The 21,417-nt window shown below is 41.8% G+C and overlaps 1 protein-coding gene across 3 annotated transcripts in view; it reads left to right on the top strand.

The window, feature by feature from the left end:
- Nucleotides 1-20,456, top strand: part of Znf410 (zinc finger protein 410) — a 30,534-nt gene extending 10,078 nt beyond the window's left edge. Inside the window, exons 5-12 of one of the 3 annotated variants that reach the window (XR_009057829.1) lie at nt 305-496; nt 4,294-4,444; nt 5,494-5,675; nt 6,710-6,799; nt 10,673-10,798; nt 12,179-12,319; nt 12,597-12,799; nt 13,694-13,824. Coding sequence is in view for 2 of the 3 variants with exons in the window: in XM_057782365.1 (XP_057638348.1) it covers nt 305-496; nt 4,294-4,444; nt 5,494-5,675; nt 6,710-6,799; nt 10,673-10,798; nt 12,179-12,319; nt 13,694-13,821; nt 19,735-19,773 (1,049 nt within the window). In the remaining variant the exon portion in view is untranslated. Of the gene's footprint in view, nt 1-304; nt 497-4,293; nt 4,445-5,493; nt 5,676-6,709; nt 6,800-10,672; nt 10,799-12,178; nt 12,320-12,596; nt 12,800-13,693; nt 13,825-19,734 lie in introns of those variants that run through there. The other 2 variants (XM_057782365.1, XM_057782366.1) reach the window with 2 other exon arrangements.
- The last annotated feature ends 961 nt before the right edge of the window (nt 20,457-21,417 follow it).

Here is a 21,417-nt window from a genome sequence, read left to right as displayed (position 1 = left end):
CATCTTTCCTGCCCTAATGAGGGAGAATTTAACTGACATACAAGAGAGAAGACTGAGCATGGATTGGAAAATTTCAAATGGCCTAGTTGCAGGAAAGAACATTATGTCTCTGAAACAAGAGGAGGCAGAGTTAACAAAAGTGTGTGGGCTGAATGGAAAAATGATAGCTTTATTATTTATAAGAACAGAAACTTGAAGTGAAAAGGAAGGATCTAGAATGATCTGACTCACGACACGAAGTCCCTGTGCCAGGGCTACTAGCAGGATGCTGGCTAACCTTCCTGTATCATTGTCTGCCTTCCAGGTCTGGGCTCTTCAGCTGAGCACTTCGTGTTTGTACAGGATGAGACAGAGGATTCAGGGAACGACTTCCTCTCTGGTGAGAGCACAGACAGCAGTATCCCGTGGTTCCTGCGGGTCCAGGAGTTGGCCCATGACAGTCTGATTGCTGCTACTCGTGCACAGCTGGCAAAGAATGCAAAAACCAGCAGCAATGGTGAGGCTCCTGTGGCATTTCCTTGCTGCTTTTCCATGCAGAGGTTTGGGTGGTGCAATAGCTAGATTTTGAATTGTGTATAATCAAATTATTTTATTGATAAGAATGGAAGTCTAAAAATAAGTTGTCCTATTTTATAAAATAACTTGGCTTTGTCTGCCAAACCAGCTAAACTTATGTTCTGAGTTTCCAACTTTGAAGGAATGTACAGAGTATTCTTTAGAGAACAGGTAGGGGCCTGGGAATGGTGGCACAGAACCTTAGTCTCAGCATTCATGAGGCTGAAGCAGAAGGATTTTCAAGGCCCACATAGGCATAAACTTTTTATATCTAGAGCTCAAAGAAGTTAAAATAGTTTTATCAGTTAGTAAAAATACAACTATAAAGTTAATGTTGAGTTACTGTTTTGCTAAAACTATATTGCTGGTTCATGGCAGTTTTGTTGATTAGCTGATTGCTTTGTGCTAGTTATATTATCTCTAAAAAATGTTTTTATGTGTGTACACATATATGCATATGGAGGTAAAGTACCTTCCCACTACTAGGATTACACAATATGAGCTTTACAGTTTCTAGGGGTTCTGGCCCCCTTACTTGTGTGACATGCATGCACTTATGCTTCTGTGACAAGCACTTCTCCCACTGAGCTGTTTTCCCAGTCTGTGGTATTTCTTTTCAGCTTGCATGACTGTTGAGCTTCATGTGTGCTGCTGGTCATTTTGGAGTACTGTCTCCAAATCATCAGTATCACCTGGCAGCTTAGCACTGCAATTGTCTTGGGGTTGAGACATGGCTTAGCAATTAAAAGTGATTTCTCCTCTTCCAAAGGAACTGTGTTTGGTTCCTAGCATCCATATCAGGTGGATCATAACCTGTACCTCCAGTTCCAGAGGATCCCACAACACTCTTCTGGGCACTCATGGGCACTGTTCATACATGCAGACATACATGTTACCCTTAAGAATCATGGATGGGTACATTCAGAACTTCCCATTACCAATCGAGCCTTCATTTACATAACATACCATTAATTTTAAGTCTCTTTCGATTAGTTCTCTTTCTGTGTATTCTTTCTGTATATTCATTAGCTTGTGGTAATTAAGTTATTACCACATGTGTCAGCATTATCAAGAACCAAACCAAGATTAAACACAGAATTGTCGGTACACAGCTGTTTGGAGCTTTGCTGATAATCAGGAATATATTTATTACTATTTTAATTGCTGATCATATAGAAACAAAAGCTAAATAATATCTCAGAGAACTTGGGGATTCCACAGATAATTTCAGAATATTACATTTTTAAAAACAATAACTCCTGCACAGAAAATTCTATTTTTTCTTCATCTTCAAATAATTACTTTATTTGTGACTATCATAGTGCATTATAGTGCCCTTTATTTATTCTAATCATTGGGGGGGGGGTTCCTGAGATGTTTCTTCTAATCCTTAGATTCTGAAACCTTCACCATTCTACTCAAGTTTAGAAAATAGTGCCACGTTTGCCGATGAAAAGCAGTGCAGGCCTGGGGTCCAGATGTGACGACATCATTTACTGATTTTTTTTGCCTTGCATGATTTTAATTTTCTCATGTTTAAGAGTATAAAGGTCAATATCTTAACCTGTTTGAGCCATTGCAGAGACTTAATAATTAGGTATAAGCTTTCAATCTAAAGTATTCTATGAATGTTTTTCTTACTCAAAAACCAAAAAGGGGATGGGGTGAGTGTGGCACATATCTTTAATTACAACACTTGGGAGGCAAGGGCAGGCAGATCCCTGTGAGTTCGAGGACAGCCTGGTCTATCTAGTGAGTTCCAGGACAGCCATAGCTTACATAGTGAGACCCCTATCTCAAAAATAAACAATAAATAGATAAATAGTTACCTTACAGCCTTAACAAGTGCCTTATATTTCTGAATACAAAGTAAATACCCATAAGACAAAAATACAGTTCTATTTTGTGTGTGTGCGCGCACGCGTGCACACCCCTTCTAGGGATTAGAGGACAACTTTGTGGAGGTTGGGTCTCTCCTACCATGTGGGTTCTAGAAATAAAATGAAGATTTTTTTTTTGTTTTTTGAGACAAGGTTTCTCTGTAGCTTTTGGAGCCTGTCCTGGAACTAGCTCTTGTAGACCAGGCTGGCCTTGAACTCACAGAGATTCGCCTGCCTCTGCCTCCCGAGTGCTAGGATTAAAGGCATGCGCCACCACCGGCTTAAAACGAAGATCTTAAAGTTTGGCAGCAAGAGCCGTTACCCACTGAGTCATCCTGCTGGCCCTTGTTTTCTTAATGTATATAGAAATTTGAACATACAAAGCTCTAATTGTTTCCTGGTGCCAATCTGTAGGTTAGCACAGGGTTTTAATAAACCTTTCATTAAAAACTGATTAGCTGGTTCTCTGAGGTTAATGGGAAATTTTATGTTATATATACTTTTGTCTTGGTTTAACTTTGGTTATTAAATACATTTTAACAAATGGAGAGCGGTATTATGAAGGGAAATGTTAATGTTAGCCAGCAGGAAGCATCTGAAATGTCCTGATATATGTCCCAGAACACCTAGTTTTATTACTGTTAACTTGGTAAAATATAGCAAGGAGAATATAGCAATAGAAAGAAAGATTGCTTGGTGGGACAGAAACTGCTTTTGATCAGTAGGGACTGTGATGTAATACAGCGCATTGCATCCTGCTGTTTGCTTTTCAGAGGGAAATTTGGAAATGCAAATCTCATTTCTAAGTTGTATGTAATACAGGGAAACTCAGTGTACTCGGGGCAGAATAAATGAGTGTTTTATCTGCTGTTGTGGAACAACATTTTGAAGGAGGGAAGGAAAAGGAGCACCCCCTGCTGATACAGAACTTGCATACATTTTGAATGAACTGACTTTGCAACTTGAATGGAGTCATTGTTTACTCTCCTCTCTGTCTCTACTTACGGAACAGCATGCCTATAGATGTTCTCACTGTCATACAAGTTGGGTTAAAATTTTTAAAACTCATCTGTGGTTTTACGTTTTTAAACATTGGATAACTAAAGATGTGTAAGATAGGAAATTGGAAGGTTGTTCTTACCCTTCAAGTGGTAGGAAATGAATAAGTTGAATCAGAAGATGGAAATGGCATCTGTGACAAAAATCTGCTGTAAACTCAGCAGAACAACAATTTTGTCTTAAAATACAGCATTTTAATTATTTGTTTGTTTTTTGAGACAGGGATTCTCTGTGTAGCAATGGCTGTCCAGAAACTCACTATGTAGACCAGGCTGGCCTCAAACTCACAGAGATCCTCCTGCCTCTGCCTCCTGATGAGAACAAAAGCATGCACCACCATGGCTGACTGAAATACAGGATTTATTATTAGAACTTGAGGTTACCTCTGTAGCTTCCACTCTGGGTGTTACTTCTCTACCAACTATGTTTTACAAAATGGTGGGTGAGGGGATTGTTTGGTGGAGTAGGGTTCTTTTTGGGACTACTCTATCAAGGATGACCTTGAATCCTGATCCTACTAAAAGCTGAGATTACAGGTTGTACTGTCTTGCCTGGCTCCTACAGAATAGTTTTAAATTTGCTTTCTGAAGCCATACTTGATATTTTTACATTTGTCAGAAACTTGGTCTTGTTAAATAAAACATGATAACTGCGGGTAATTCTCTGGATGGGAATACAGAGTACTCTTGTACATGAATATATATAGGTTTAAAGACTACTTGGGATGAAATGTAGGAGTTTTATTGTTTGAATCTAAGTAGAATTTTCGCCTGAATTATAAATATGTTGCTTGTTACAGGAGAAAATGTCCACCTTGCTTCTGGCGACGGGCAGCCCAAAGATTCTGGGCCTCTTCCTCCAGTGGAAAAGAAGCTCAGGTGCACAGTTGAAGGCTGTGACCGGACGTTTGTGTGGCCGGCTCATTTCAAATACCACCTTAAAACTCATCGGTGAGCCAATCATAGAGGAACTTGTCCCTGAACAGACAAACTCCAGGAAAGCAGGGACTCCAGTTGTCCTGGCTAAGATTATTTTTCTTAGTCAGGTGTGATGACAGATATACACCTGTAATCTCGGCCTTTAGAAGGCTGGCAAGTTTGAGACAAGTCTGGGCTATAGAAAAAACCAAGATCTCTGGTTCTTATTTGTTTTTAGATGGAATCTTATGCTGCCCAAGTTGCTGCAAATTCTTTGAGCTTAAATAATCTTTCTATTTCAGCCTCTCAAGTGTTGGGTTTACAGCCATGCCAAGACCTCTTGTTTGGTTTTTGTTGTTCTGAAATCTAAACCAGAGCTTTTTAATTTGCTAAAAATATACTGTCCCCCAAGCTATAGTCCCAGCTCCAAACCCTCTTTTTAAAATCAAGTTCTTACTATTTGCTCAAGCTGGCTTTGAACTCAAGATCCTCCTTCCTTACCCTACCTCATGCTGAGATAAGTGTGCATTAGCACACCTGGTTGAGGGGTCTTGTATGTTAATAGAAAAGAATTGTGTTGTCTGATTTACTTATTTGAGGCATGTGACCTGGGCAGGCCTCAAACAAAAAGGATGGCTTTCCCAGGTGGTGGCGGTGTACCCCTTTAGTCCCAGCACTTGGGAGGGAGAGACAGGCGGATCTCTTTAAGTTTGAGGCCAGCCTGGTATACAGAGTGAGGTCCAGGACATCCAAGGCTGTTACGTGGAGGAACCCTGTTTCAAAACAAATTAACAAACAAAACAAAAAAAGAAAAAGGATGGCTTTGAATTCCTGATTCTCCTGCCTCCATCTCTCATTACCTCATTCTTGATAAATATTTCAATAAGACATTTGGCATCTACCTATCTTAAAGAGCAAAAATTCCAAGTCTCAGGACTAGAGAGATACCTCAGATATTAAGAGTTATTTTAATATACCCAAGTTTGGGGTCTCTTGTGTGCCTTGCGAGTCAGTAGAAATGTTGGCTTGTCACCACCAGCACAGAGTGTTTTCAAGTCTTGTTGCTCATGATGTCTCTACAGAAATGAGCGCCCCTTCATCTGCCCTGCAGAAGGCTGCGGGAAAAGCTTCTATGTGCTGCAGAGGCTGAAGGTGCACATGAGGACACACAACGGGGAGAAACCCTTCATGTGCCATGAGTCTGGGTGTGGTAAGCAGTTCACCACAGCTGGGAACTTGAAGAACCACCGCCGCATCCACACAGGTGTGCAGCTCTCCATCCCTTTATTGGTCTCCGCGGCGGTGCTCTTGCTTGCTGCCGCTTCTACTTAGGAAAGCAATATGGGAGTAGAAATGGAGGTGCAGTGTTGAAGAAAGATTCCCTTCATTTCAGTGTCTCGTGCATTCTGTTCATTGTCAGTACAATGTGTCCAACCTCATCTGTGTGTGAGGAATGGACAGTTTCGATTCTGTCTCCGTAAGCCTGACCTATAGGAAGAAGGGTAAGGCTGTCCTCGATAGCAGTGACACCAGGAGATAATGAACAAGTCAACCTGTTTTCCAGTCTCTCTGAACGTTGTGTGGTTGCATTTATTGAGCCATACAAATGTTGCAGAGCATTAAATATGAACTAAGATACAACCCCTGACCTTGGGGTGCTTGCTTTCTTGTTAGAGTTTGCAATATGAGAAATAGAATAAATGTCAGAATGGGTGGAGCAAAGTAAAGATTCCTTGCTTTTTAGTCTGAGATACTACAGGTGCCTTTGGAGCCTTTGTCAGAAATGTGTTTTGCAGAACTTAAACACTGAACTTAGTACCTCTTCCCCGCTTTTGTGCCACTCTTTGTCCCTGCACAGGTGTCAGGAAGGTATGCTTTAAAGGCATTTACGAAGTACAGTCCAAGCTGCCCTGCTCCCCACTACAGAATGGCGCCCAACGTGGGGCTTGAACCCATGACCCTGAGATTAAGAGTCTCATGCTCTACCGATTGAGCTAGCCAGGCTCAGAACAACAATTGTTCTAGATAAGATTCCCTCCAAATGGCATAACCTTTCAGTATGTTAGGAAATGAATAATTCTCTTTTTAGTGTTCTTGAAATAGTAAATGGTACTTATCCCAAGGAAGAAATTTGAATAAAAAATTGGAAGACTGTCTGGTGGTCTGTATTCCAGAACATTGAGAGACAACATTTGCTGGGTGCCCTGCTGATGTTACATAGCATAAGTTAAAGAAAGCAGAACACAACGATGGTCAGTTCTCAGAAGGCTGAGCCTGTGTCTCACTGTCTGCCTATAGGAGAGAAGCCTTTCCTGTGTGAAGCCCAGGGATGTGGCCGTTCCTTTGCAGAGTATTCCAGCCTCCGGAAGCACCTGGTAGTTCACTCAGGTACTAGAGCCTGTGCTCTTCATAGTCTGCAAACAGCAAGAGACGAGGGTGGGAAGGCGGTGCGCAGTGTTCTAAGATGATAAAGCTCGACACTGAGAGATTAAGACCTTTAATAATTATATTGGAAAGATTTTCTCCTCAGCGCTCCTGTTCTCTTCAGATTTACATTTGCATTAGGCAGACCTTTTTTGGATCTTTTATGTGTCATATTGATGAGGAGTATTGACATCTTCATTCCTGGGGGGGGGTCCAAAATCCTGAGCACAGTGGGAAGGCTGATGTTAGTGGCAGCGAGACCTGTGGTGTTCATGTTTTCTGAGGAGGCATGGCCGCCATGCTCAGTCTCCATTCTAATACACTGCCCAGTAGGACTTCTTGGGAGCTAGCAATGGAGAAGAAAAGACCTACTGATCTGTTTTTTGCTTTGTATTATTAAATTCCCTGTGATTCTGTCAGCTTGCTCATTCTATGCAGATGACTTAATCTCCCCTGATAAAAATGTCATTCAGACTTTGTGAAAATATTCTATAGAGGCCAGACTTTGTAAACTTAATGGAAAAATCTGAAGTGGTATTTGTCTCCCTTCCCTCCTTTCCCATCTTCCCAACCAGAAATCAGCACTGAGGAGATGGAGGCAAGAAGACTTGATTTTGATGACTACAGCAAAGCACTTCAGTGAGTGTTAGGGAGGTGGAGATGTATAGTCAGTCAGGGAAGAGACTGTCATAGTTGAGATAGTGCTGGAGATGTTTGTTTTTTGTTTTGTTGAGACAAGTCTTATGTGGCACACACAGGATGATCTCGAACCTCTGATCATCTTGCCTCCACCTCCCAGGTGTTAGGACTGTTAAGTGTGGGCTTTCTGCATACTAGGCAGATATTTTACCAACTGAGTCTGCAGCTCTTGGGCTGTTTTAATATGATGACAAGTTCCAAGTCAAAGTGGCAGACTGATAGCTTGTGGGCCAGATGTGGACTTCACATGTGTATTGCTAGCACTGTGTTGTACTGGTTATATAAACATGTCGGATGTACAGCCAGATATATACAAGAATATAGCCGGGCGGTGGTGGCGCACGCCTTTAATCCCAGCACTGGGGAGGCAGAGGCAGGCGGATCTCTGTGAGTTCGAGACCAGCCTGGTCTACAAGAGATAGTTCCAGGACAGGCTCCAAAGCCACAGAGAAACCCTGTCTCGAAAAACCAAAAAAAAAAAAAAAAAAAAAAAAAAGAATATAAAAAGATGACTTCTTAATACCTTTTAAATTTAAAAATAACTTCTTGCTTTTATCTTATATTCAATCCATGTTCTGTCCAGTTGTCTCCAAAATTACTTGAATTGATTTATCTTTAAATTTTTATTTTATTTTATTTATTTGTTTTGTTTTGTTTTTTTTTTTTTTGGTTTTTCGAGACAGGGTTTCTCTGTAGCTTTGGTGCCTGTCCTGGAACTAGCTCTTGTAGACCAGGCTGGCCTCGAACTCACAGAGATCCGCCTGCCTCTGCCTCCCGAGTGCTGGGATTAAAGGCGTGCGCCACCACCGCCCGGCTTGTTTTGTTTTTTTGAGACAGGGTTTCTCTGTAGCTTTGGAGCCTGTCCTGGAACTAGCTCTTATATACCAGGCTGGCCTTGAACTCACAGAGATCAGCCTGCTTCTGCCTTCTGCCTCCTGAGTGCTGGGATTAAAGGCGTGCACCACCACTGCCCAGCTCATCTTTAAATTTTTCAAATTTATTTCATGTTGGGCTGGAGAAATGGCTCAGTGGTTAAGAGCATTGCTTGCTCTTCCAAAGGTCCTGAGTTCAATTCCGGCAACCACATGGTGGCTCACAACCATCTGTAATGAGGTCTGGTGCCCTCTTCTGGCCTGCATGCATAAACGCAGACAGAATATTGTATACATAATAAATAAATAGATATTTAAAAAAAATTATTTCATGTTGGAAATTGAACCCAAAGCCTCTTGCATAATGGGCAGGCATTTAACTGTTGAGCTATAGCCTCAACCCAGAAATTGGTTCCTTTAAATAAAGATCCCCTAGGGTCTAATACTGCTTACTCTTGGCTAGTAAATCTTTTTTGAACCTAAATTTTTTTATACTGTTGTTTGTTTGGTAGATTTATGACAGAACTGTGTTACTGGGGTCCTATAGAAGTACCATCTTCTGAATTTGTCAGCTTCCTTTATGTCTTTTCCCCCCAGTGTGGAGATGGACCCTAGAGCTGGGCAGGAACTCTGCCACTGAGTTGTTTCCTAGAACCTGCTTTTGTTTTACAACTTGTTTTCCTGTGGTTTAAAAAATAGAAGTAGGCTCTAAAAGCTTCAAAACTTCAAAATTCGGGGCAAGAATACATTATATATGATACTGTGTGCTTCATTTATGTCACAATAAGATCCACACACAGTCTGGTTGGCAGAATTGATGAGTGGCTTCATAGGGTCCTCTCTCACCCCTTCCCCTGCTAGGTAGCTGTAGTTTCCCTTAGTTCTTTTCTTTCACATTAGCTACTTTTGTTGGAACTCTTCTCCATGAAGTAGAGCAGTTTGATCATTTGCACAAGTAAATGGCAAGTTAAATAAAATGCTTTTCATTATGACCTTGCTCTTGGTTTTTTCTTTGCTCAAGCAGGCCTGGACTGGAATAAGCCATGTATACGAGGCTGGCCTTGAACTTGGAGTATCTTCCTGCCTCAGCTTCCCAAGTTCTGAGATTATTGACTTGCTTTCCTATGCCTGGTCCTTATTCTGAAAGCTCACAATATATATATTTGGAGGTTATTTATAGCTAGTACACAACATGGAACAGAGGGCTGGAGAGGTGTCTTGCATCCTCCTGTAACTCCAGTTCTAGGAGACCTCATACCCTTCGCTGGCACCTGCATCTAAGTGATTCATAAACCCACAGAGAAGCACACACATTCTCATATGAATAAACCTGAAAAAATAGTACAGCCAGGAAACGTAATACAGCTGGGCTGTAGAGGCACACACCTTTAATCCCAGAACTCATGAGGCAGAGGCCGGCAGATTTCTGAGTTTGAGGCCAGCCTGGTCTACAGAGCTAGTTCTAGGACAGCTAGAGCTATCCCTGTTGAAACCCTGTCTTTAAAAATAATAATAATAATAATAATAATAATAATTTTTTGTTTGTTGCTAGTTGAGTTTTTTTTGTTTGTTTTTTTTGTTTTTTTAGTTTAGTTTTGTCTTTTTTCCTTTTGAGACAGAATCTCACTATATAGACCTGGCAGGTCTGGAATTCACCAAAATCTCCCACTCAAGTTCTAGGATTAAAGGCATGTACCGTCACACCAGCTGTTTGGTTTTCTAAAAATAAGACTTTGGGGCCGGGCAGTGGTGGTACATGCCTTTCTTTAATCCCAGCACTCACCACTCAGGAGGCAGAGGCAGGCAGATCTCTGTGAGTTCAAGGCCAGCCTGGTCTACAAGAGCTAGTTCCAGGACAGGCTCCAAAACCACAGAGAAACCCTGTCTCGAAAAACAAAACAAAAACAAAAGAAAAGAAAGAAACAATAAGGCTTTGGAAACTGTTTGCAAATGTTAAAGATCTTGAGTCTTGACAGGAACTAGAATGTGGATATTACGAACCCAGGGTTGTAATGAGCCCTCAAGGCAGATACAAATTCTGATCGTCGATGGAAGACGATTGGAAAGGAGATAAATACTTTCTGCAAGTGTCAGGCTGCCACACTGAGGGGCCTTTTTGGAAGGCCAGGGGGACTTTAGTCCAAAGAGAAGTGCTGAAGCCAGTGTGTGTGCTAGCCCTCCCTTTCAGTCTTCTGTCTACTGAATTGCCATCAGCACTCTATACTGTCTTCTGGGCTATCCTATCTTAACATAGTACTTTTTGCAGGAGAGAAACCTCATCAATGCCAAGTCTGTGGGAAGACCTTTTCTCAGAGTGGGAGCAGAAATGTCCACATGAGAAAGCATCACTTGCAGCTAGGAACAACTGGGAGTCAAGAACAGGAACAAACTGGTAAGGAGAAGGGTCTTGTGGAGAACTGTTCAGCAGCCATTGGTCTGCTTGGCTAATTGGAAATCTAGCTAGGTAGAGAGATTTGGTTTCATTTGATGGACTTACAGTTTGTAACAGCTGTACAGTATAATCATCTGTAAGCTTTTTTTTTTTTTTTTTTTGGTTTTTCGAGACAGGGTTTCTCTGTAGCTTTGGAGCCTATCCTGAAACTAGGTCTTGTAGACCAAGCTGGCCTTGAACTCCGAGAGATCCGCCTGCCTCTTCCTCCCGAGTGCTGGGATTAAAGGTGTGCGCCACCACCGCCCGGCTATCTGTAAACTTTCAAAACATATATTTTCTTGTTCCTCCCTTAACAATAAAGGAACTTGAAAAATGAGATGAGTTGTAAATCCCAGAACACATACTATTAAAAGTTCCACTAAGGACTTTGCATGCAGCTCAGTAGTAGAATGCTTGCTTAACATGTGTAAGACCCTGAGTTTAAGCACACAAAAAGGTGTGTGAACATATGTATATGCGTGTGCACAGACACACACACAGAAATAACAATTTCTCCAATGGTTCATAGCTGTAGATCCACTTGGAAGGCTGATGTGGGAGGACAACCTGGGCAAGATAGTGAGATCCTGTTTTAGGAAACCAACAAAAAAGCCAGGCATGGTATCACTTGCCTGTAATCCTGGCACGTGAAAGGTAGAGGTGGGAGATCAGCTGTTCAAGGCCAACCTCAACAAGTTTGAGGCCAGCCTGTACTACTTGAGACCCTGTTTTCAGAAAACAAAAAGATAGTATTAAATGTCCCCTACCGAGGTTGAGGTCAGCCAGACGGTCTGTGATCCAGCTTTTAAAGAGCACAGGCATAAAAGATTTCTATTATAACTAAAGATTTAACATTTTTTATTTAATAGTTTGGCAGCCTTTACCCTACTTTAAAATTAATAGAGTTCCTTTTTCTTTTCCATGTCTTTCTTTAAAAAATTCCAAACACTCGCACTTGGGAGGCAGAGGCAGAAGGATCTTTGTGAGTTCAAAGCCAGCCTGGTCTAGAAGAGCTAGTTCCAGGACAAGTTCCAAAGCTACAGAGAAACCCTGTCTCGAAAAAAAAAAAAAATCCAAGTGCTTCTTTCAAAGGATGTCCTTATTTCTCTCTCTATTATATGATGATCTTCAGATGGTGGTCACATGAACAGATAATTATCCCTAAGGATTGGCTTCCTCAGTAGGTTTATTCTTGTTATCTGAAAGTGATTGAAATGGGAGAAGCATCCAAGACAAAAGCTTACAGTTCTGAAAGAGGTAGCCAGCTTTCTTGTGAAGAGAGATGAGGACCAGGCACAGCCTTGACTGCTGTATGTCTCTCACATCCTGTTCTCTGTACAGCTGAGCCACTAATGGGCAGTAGTTTGCTTGAAGAAGCTTCAGTACCCAGTAAAAACCTGGTGTCTATGAATTCCCAGTCCAGCCTTGGTGGAGAGTCCTTGAGTCTACCAAATACCAATTCTATTCTTGGAGTTGATGATGGTAAGGCTTCTAGTTCTTTATGTGGGGAAACAAGTTGTAGCTCGGGGCTAAGGAGTGGAGTATCTCCAAAACAGAGGAGATTATTATTAATATTATCATTTCTTGTATGATGGTGTCATTGAATAGTATTTGAATTTATTCTCTGGGGTGGATAAATGAACCTTTTCTCTTTTAATGATTAAACATGATGTTAACAGAAGAATAAAGAAAAACATTTTAAAAATTATCTGTAATCCTTAGCATTCTAGCCCAACTGTGTCTGTCTTTCCTGTTGCAGTTATGGAAGAGCTTAACTTTTAAAACATTTAAACAGAGCATAACCAGGTTTTACAGAGGAGATACAAAGCAATTTCTCCATACCTTCAAAAGCCATATCTTCTGGAGAAAAGAAAGGGCTCTCTAGGAAACAGTTGCTCCTCTGGTATAGAAATTTCACCCAGCTTACACAGGCCAGGCCCTCTTCTCTGAAAAACTTACCAGGTGAGGTCAGCATGCATTTATTAAGTGCCTACTGTGTGCCTGGCACCATGGGAAAGACAAAGTAGGAGGTAGCGACCATAAGCTGTAGTTGAAGTTGAAACATTATTGAGAAATAGATGAAATTACATCAGCAAACATTCATTATACAGTATAGTCTGGAAGGAAGAGCAGACCAGGCTACAAAACCTCCAGAAGAAGAAAACAAACAAACAAACAAACAAACAAACAAACAAACAAAACCCTTGCAGTCTGCTTGAGGGCTAAGTGGTTTATCTGTAATACTATTTTCAAAATTTTCATGGTGACCCCTGATGGATGTCTACTAAGTATGAGACCCTGTGTTTTAGTCACTTCTTCCTTCACAGTCGGAGTTTTTGTAACTTCTGTGTGGAGCTTACAAGGCCCCAAATATGCTCCCCCAGGCCACCCGGTCCCTGTGCAGCACTAGTGCAGACCACATCAGAAGACAGAGTGGCATGGAAAGTTTTGCTGGGCTTGAAGAGCGAATTCAAGGGAGGAAGGGACAGAGTGTGAATTCTGAAGCCAGGATTAGCTCATGTTCTTGATGTGGACATACTGCTCAGAACATCAGTACTGACGGCCGCAAGGGCTGGTTCTCGTGCTTGCCTGTGCAGTGTTTGCCCTATTTCATATAGTTTAGTCCAGGTAACATATTATTCTAAATAGTTACATTGAAAAATTGTCATTCTTATATCCAAGTTTAACTTCCCACCCTCCTTTTGTAACTTTCTGAATCCACACTAACAATGAAACTGAAAACTTGGGGTTGAGTTTTCCAGGGAGCAGAGTTAGCATGTGCAGTGGTTGGCTTGCTGAAGCAGTGCGTGCACGTGGGTCACTATTGGCTGACCGCAATTTCCTCTTGTTTCACAGCGGTGCTTACTGAAGGATCCTCACGTCCCCTGTCCTCAGTGACTGACGTGACACATCACTTGGTGGCCATGCAGTCGGGGAGGCAGTCCTATGAAGTCTCTGTCTTAACTGCGGTAAATCCACAGGAGGTAAAGCCATCTCTCTCCTGCCCTTACTTTGTTTCTGTGGTGACTTAAATGGACAGTGATTGAGAATCTAGTTTAGTGGATCTAAAATTTGCTAACCCCCACTTCCTGTAACTTTGGCTTATTTTCCTTTAAGCATTAGTCCAGTGTTACTGCAGTCTGTTGTTAGTCTGTTGTTTTGTAAGTTGGGAGATTGAGCTGACACTCTTGAGGTCTAAGCACTCTCATACATATTTTTTTAAAGTTTATTTTTAACTCTTTGTACTCTGTGTCACACATGCACATGATTGCAGGTATTCATGAAGGTCAATAAAGTGGGTATCAAGGCAGTGGTGACACATACTTTAATTCCAGTGTTCAGTAGGCAGAGGCAGGCAGATCTCTGGAAGTTCAAGGCCACAGAGCAAGTCCCAAAACAAAATACCACAAGTGTCTAGGGAGATGGCTCAGTTGATAAAGTACCTGTGATGCGAGCATGAGGACTTGAATTCAGATCCCTAGTACCCGTGTTAAAGCCAGATGTGGGCGGTATAGATCTGTAACACTGTGCTAGGGAGTAGCCAGTCTAGGAAATTAATTTTTGCGTCCAGATTCAATGAGAGACCATGTCTCAAGAAATGGGGAGAAGGACCAGCAAGAAAACTGAATCTGTAAAGATGCTTGCCACCAAGCTTAATGATCTGAATTGAATTCCTGAAACCCATATAATGGAGAGAGCTGACTCCCGTGTCATATTTGTGTGGTTTTACAAGGCCGTGCATACAAAATAGTGTAGAAAAGGTGTTTCAAAAGTTGAAAACATTAGCAAAGGTATGGGTGAGCCAGCCCCTTTGTTGTGAGCATGAGAGAGCTATCCCCATTACTCATCTGTCATGTGACAGCATAGGTAGCAGAGAGATGCCCTACCACCCCCACTCACATCAATGCCTGAGACAGGTGGGAGAGCTGGCCCTAAGGGCATAAGAGTAGGAGGGCTGTCCCTGACCCTCATTAGCTGCAGCATTTGGGAGAGTGGCCCCTATGCCAGAGAGCTGGAAGGCTAACCAAACCTGCAACTATCCAGACCCACCCCAACATCCATCCTCCTAGAGCACGTGAAGGGACTGGTCCTGCAGACCCAAAGCTGCAGGATCCCCATGATACAGGGCAACAGCAGGATACCCAAGAGGAGTTCCAGTGAGGGCCCAGCATCAATAGTGTAGCAGAACCCAGAGGCCTAAAAACAGACCAGTAACTCTGCAATGAACACTTCCAAGTAAAGATATGTGGATAAAATGGTTTACTGTGTGACTCACTGTGTCACACTGTAGCTTCCATGACGAGATTGATTTTTCCTTTCTTTTTTCTTTTATCTTTTCTTTCTCTTAAATCTTATTTTGTTGGGGGAGGTTGCAAGGGCAGATATGAAGGAACGGGGAAATGAATGGGATGCAGATGCATGATGTGAAAAACACAAAGAATAAATTAAAAAGAAAGATTTTTTAAAAGATGAAAAAATAAAATGGTGGAGAAACAATAGAAAAAGACAACAATAACTTGTAATCTCCACACTTGTACATACATGTGCACACAGACATAACAAAATACACACTCACATACACTATACACACCACACAAGAGAAAAAAAAATATGGAGAGGTGGCTCAGTGGATAAAGCTTTTGCCAGACAAACCTAAAGCCCCATTCAGATCCCAAGCACCAAAGGCAACACTGGGTAGTTGTGTCAGGCACTTCAGTCCCAGTATTTGCTGGGACAGGTGGCTAACTAACTAGAATGGGCAAGCTCTGGGTTCACTAAGAGTCCCTGACTGATAAATAAAATGGAGAGTGATCAAGGAAGATACCGGACATCAACCTTAGGCCTCCACACTCATGTGTTCCTGCATATATGCAAACACGAGTACACATTCCACCTTAAAAATGCAATAGGTGGTGACAGACACTCTAAAAATGGGGAAATTCAGCTGGTATCATGAAAAGAAGAGAGGGTTAGAGTATGATCAGAATATATTACTTACACGATAATAATCCATGCAAATATTTTTTGTTTTCGGTATAGGGTTTCTCTGTAACAGCTCTGGCTGTCCTGGAACTCGATTTGTAGACCAAGGCTGGCCTTGAACTCACAGAGCTCCGCTTGCCTCTGCCTCCCCAAGTGCTGGGATTAAAGGCGTGCGCCACTATCATAAAACAGTTCTTTATACCAGGCATGTTGACATGTGTGTATAATCTCACCACTGAGAAATCAGAAGAATTATGTGTTAGAAGGCAATCTAGACTACTGAGTGAGTTCCAGGATATCCTCCTGGGCTACAGAGTGAGCTCTTTGATACCTCAGGTTGTGGTGACCCCAGTCATAAGATTATTGTCATTGCTACTTCATAACTGTAAATTTGCTACTGTTATGAATCGTAATGGAAATATCTGATACCTAAGATGTCTGATATTTGACCCCGAGGGGTTGAGACCCATAGGTTGAGAATCACTGTCCTAGAGCCTTCTTGCTTGCTTGCTTGGCCAACATGGCTCCAGAGAAAACAGGCTATGCAAGAGGTAAGAAAACGTGCATGCTCCAAGTTAGTATGGTGCCCATACCACAGGCCATGACAGGTACCTCCTTTGAACATCTTTTGTGGTATGTTTGTTCTTGTCTTTTCTTGTTGTTATTGTTGTTGGGTGGCCTGGCCTGGTCTTGCCGGGCGGTGGTGGCGCACGCCTTTAATCCCAGCACTTGGGAGGCAGAGGCAGGTGGATCTCTGTGAGTTCGAGACCAGCCTGGTCTACAAGAGCTAGTTCCAGGACAGGCTCCAAAACCACAGAGAAACCCTGTCTCGAAAAACAAAACAAAACAAAACAGAGTGAGCTCTTCTCTCAAAAGGGGAGAGGAGCAAAATTAGGCCAGTGTGGTACAACACACCTTTAATACAAGCATTTCGGAGGCAGAGACAGGCAGATTGCTATGAGTTTGAGGCCAGCCTGGTCGACATGATGAATGCTAGGCCAACCAAGGCTACATGATGAGACCCTGCCACAAACAACTACAACAAAACACCTAAGCAAAAAAGAAAAGGCCAAAAATCTTTATCCAAAACTTTCCCTGTTCAAAAAAAAGGTGTCGTTTTTCCCGCTATAGTCATGAGTCTGAGAGCTAACAGGACAAACCATCTGAGCTAAAAGGATCTTGTTCAGTTGATTGTTTGCTGAGACCTATCATCCCAGTTGAGGAGATTTAGATTGATTCTGAGCTCTTCCAACTGTATCGTCTTGGCTGATCCAGAAAACAGAATGAAAACCAATCAGGCCTTGACCTTGTGTCTTGAGACTGTGTGACTATCACACGTTCATGGCATACAGATAGGCTTTCTGCAGAGATCGCCAGTGTTTTTTGTTTTACAACCTTTCCTTTTCCCTCTTTCCTTTCAGTATAGCCTTTATGCCCTAGTATCCAAATGACTCTAAATATTCTAAATATATTAACTCTTGGGTTATCTAGAATGACAGGTTTCTGGGCATTCATGTCAGCATACTCTGTCAGGACTTTATGTTTGTTGTTGTGACTTGTTACTTTGTGTTGAACATTCTACTGTTGGTATTATTGGTTCTAAGTTACCTTTTGTAGGTTGCTGTTTTGGAACCATTCATCTCTGTCTCACGCCACTGTTCCCTGTATTTTTGCCTCTCTTCCTTTTTCTTCTTTGAAATTTATTTTATAGAAACAGCTTTAGGAGGGTCTATTGAGAGAGGTGTGGGTATAAAAATCCATGTACCATTCACCCAACCTGAACAATTATTTTTATTCTACGTGTTTGTTTTGACTACATGTATGTATGTGTATCCCATGCATGCCTGGTTCCCTGAGGGGCCAAAGAAGGCATCAGATCCTTTTGATCTGGAGTTACAGGTGGTTGTGAGCCGCCGAGTAGTCTCTGGGAACCAAGTTCACGTTTTCTGCAAGAGCAGCAAATGCTCTTAATTACTGAGCCATTTTCCAATCCCTCCACACTTATACTGCTTTTTTATCTCTTACTGTTTGTGCCAGAATATTTTGAAGCATTATAGACGTATCTGTAATTTTTTAAAGTATGCGTCTTAAAAGATAAGGATTTAAAATAACTGTCTTTCCATACTCAACAAGTTTAGTAATAATTTGTTGTCTTCTAATATTTAGTTTCTGTTTTTTATCTCCTCAAAACTGTCTTTGGTTGTGTAACTTGAAACAGAGTCCATGTTTTCATTTGGTTAACACATTACCTTGTTTCTCCATTGCTGTGATTTTTTTTTTTTTTTTTTTTTTTTTTTTTTTTTTTTTTTTTTTTTTTGGTTTTTCGAGACAGGGTTTCTCTGTGGTTTTGGAGCCTGTCCTGGAACTAGCTCTTGTAGACCAGGCTGGTCTCGATCCATTACTGTGATTTAAACACTGTGACCAAAAGCAAATTAGGAAGAAAAGGTTTATTACAGCTTATGGATTGGAGTCCATCATGGAGGAAAGCCAGGGCAGGAACCTAGAATCAGGAACTGAAGCAGAGACCAGGGAGGAATATTGCTTCCTGGCATGCTCTGCCTGTTTTCTGGTGGGACTGGGGATGTAGCTCATTTTTGTCAAGTGCTTGCCATATAAGCATGAGTACCTGAGTTGGCTCCCAAGAACCCTTGTAAAAAAGTCTGGCATGGTGATACATGCCTATAATCTAACATTGGGGAGTTAAAAAAAAATTCTAGGTTTGTCAGCATGTGCCTTGTAATCCTACACTGGGAAGATAGAGATGGACAATATGTGAATGCATCATCAAAACTCATGAGCTTCAGGTAGCAAGAGCCCTTGTCTCAAAAAAACAAGGTAACATGGCATATGAACCTCCTTCATGCACATATGTACATACACGCACAGGTGGAAACTGGTTTCATCAGTTAATATTCAAAAACTGAAGAGCACAGAGTGGAATATCAGTGAAGGAGTCCTTCAGGCCTGTCTCCCTTCACCACAGAAAAGGGTTTAAGCCTACTGAAACCCTGAATCTCTAATGGGCAAGTTCCTGCTTCAGGACTTGTAATAGAAACAGCTCCCTTCCCTGCTTGTCAGTATTTTGGATTGACTGACTTTACAACAGTTTTGGTTCCACCATTATTGATCTCCCTGTGGTGACTGTTCCATTACTGACTGGTGGGTATGAACACAATTGTTGAACTTGTAGATTCAGGTTATTTTATTGCCACAGTTAATGTGGCAGCCAGACATGGTGGCACACGCCTTTAATCCTATTACTCAGGAGGCAGGGGTAGGTAGATCTCTGAGTTCGAGACTGGTCTGGTTTGTATAGAAAGTTCCAGGACAGCCAGGGCTACACAGAGAAACCCTGTCTCACAAAATAACAACAAAAGCAAGCTTTTGGGAGCTGGAAAGATGTCTCGGTGGTTAAGAGCACTGGCCACTCTTCCAAAGAACCCAGGTTTATTCCCAGTACCACATTACAGCTCACAACTGTAACTCCAGGGGAGTTCAGCACCCTCATAGAAACATAATTGCAGGCAAAATACCAATAAATCTTTTTAAAAAAATTAAAAACGGGCTGGAGAGATAACTCAGAGGTTAAGAGCACTGGCTGCTCTTCCTGAGGTCCTAAGTTCAATTCCCAGCAACCACATGGTGGCTCACAACCATCTGTAATGAGATCTGGTGCCCTCTCTGGCATGAAGGTGTACAGGCAGTAGGAACATTGTATACACAATAAATAAATCTTTTAAAAAAAATTAGAAACAGATTATAAGTAAGTTCTGCCCATCATCCTTTACTGGATTTATCAGTCCATTCCCCAGATTCCACTCTTAACCCTTTCATTTAGTCTAAGGTATTTTTTTTTTTTTTTTGCTTCTGTAATTCATCTGTAACCTAGTCTATATTTGTTTTCAATTTTATAGTTACTAAATCAAGGAGATTTAACCGAAAGACAGACATGAGTGTGCTGACCTCTGGAGAAGCAGCTCTCTCTGACCCCAGAGTGCATGATGGGAACAGATCCAGAAGACTCACATTCTGCCAGAACTAAAATGAATCTGTGAAGGCCAAAGATCTCGCCTTGCTTCTGTCCATCGTCCCTGGCTGAGAAGAGGGATTCCTCCTGAGGGCTTCTCTTCAACCTCCATCTGATCCTGACAGAGGGAGGCTGTGACTATGGGCTGGATACTGTAGCTGCCTCTCTTCCTACTGCAGTGTAATGATATGCTGGGTGAATATTTGCATTGTGACTGTGCGGGCTTTCCTTCGGAGAGTTTTCATCCTAGACCCAGCTATCTTTATATGGTTAAATGATGGCCTGCTTCCAACTCTAGAACTTCACCAGGACATTGAGTTTTCAAGATGCCTTGTTGCTTTGAAGAAGGGAGTGATGCCAGTTATGTTGTGACATTCTTCCTTTAGCAACCTGCGTAAAAGACTCTCAGCCATTGGGCTGTAAAACATAAATTACTTGAATCTCCCCTTGGCCCAGGCTGAGGTGCCTGTACACCTCTACTTGGTCATTTTGTTTTGTTTATGGGACTTAAAGTAGCATGTTATGAGGGTTTTTTTTTTTTTTTAAGTTAAAAACCACATGATCTAGAGTTTCAGTTTTCCTTTTAAATAAACAAAACAACCAGTCTGCTCTTTGGCTCTTGTTTTAGAGCAGTGGTTCTGAACCGTCCTAATGCTGCGACCCTTTAATACAGCTCCTCATGCTGTGCTGACCCCAACCAGAAAATTATCTCTGTTGCTACTTCATAACTGTAATTTTGCTAGTGTTATGAATTGTAATGCAAATATCTGATGGGACTGCGACCCATAGGTTGAGAACTGCTGTTTTAGAGAAGGGGTCAAGAAAATAATCTAGTTTTCCTCTTTAAGATAGGGCACTGTAAAGAAAAGAGAAAGGGGGCTAGGGATAGGAGTCATTCCTTTAAGGCAGTCAGATCCCTTATGAGTTTGAGACCAGCCTTGTCACGTAAGTTCCAGGCAGCCAAGTCTAGACAGTGAGGCACTTTCTTTTTTTTTTGTTTGTTTTTTTTTGTTTTTCGAGACAGGGTTTCTCTGTGGTTTTGGAACCTGTCCTGGAACTAGCTCTTGTAGACCGGGTTGGTCTCGAACTCACAGAGATCCGCCTGCCTCTGCCTCCCGAGTGCTGGGATTAAAGGTGTGCGCCACCACCGCCCGGTTTTTTTTTGTTTTTTTTTTTTTTTTTAGTGAGGCACTTTCTTAAGAAAATAAAAAGAACACTGATAAGCCAGGTATGGTGGTACCCCAGCATTCAGAGGACAGATTTCTTAAGTTTGAGGCAAGTCTGATTTACATAGGGAATTCCAGGAACTACATAGTAAGAACTTGTCTCCGAAAAGAAAAAGAAGGTAAAAACCACACTTTTATCTTGAGGGATGGCTTAGCAGTTAAGAGTACTTGCTGCTCTTCCAGAGGATGCCAGTTCAGTTCCTAGCACCCACATCAAACAGCTCTCAACACCCTCTGACTCTTGCTCTAAGGGATCTGATGCCCTCTGCTGGTGTCTGTGGGGACCTCCTGCACTCATGCACATTACCCTCCCCCCCCCCAATACACACGCACCATAATTTTAA

Source organism: Chionomys nivalis, chromosome 10 (assembly GCF_950005125.1).
Source record: "Chionomys nivalis chromosome 10, mChiNiv1.1, whole genome shotgun sequence".
NCBI classification, from domain to species: domain Eukaryota; kingdom Metazoa; phylum Chordata; class Mammalia; order Rodentia; family Cricetidae; genus Chionomys; species Chionomys nivalis.
Note: the sequence above shows the minus strand (reverse complement) of the source record. Positions and strands in the feature narration are given on the sequence as shown.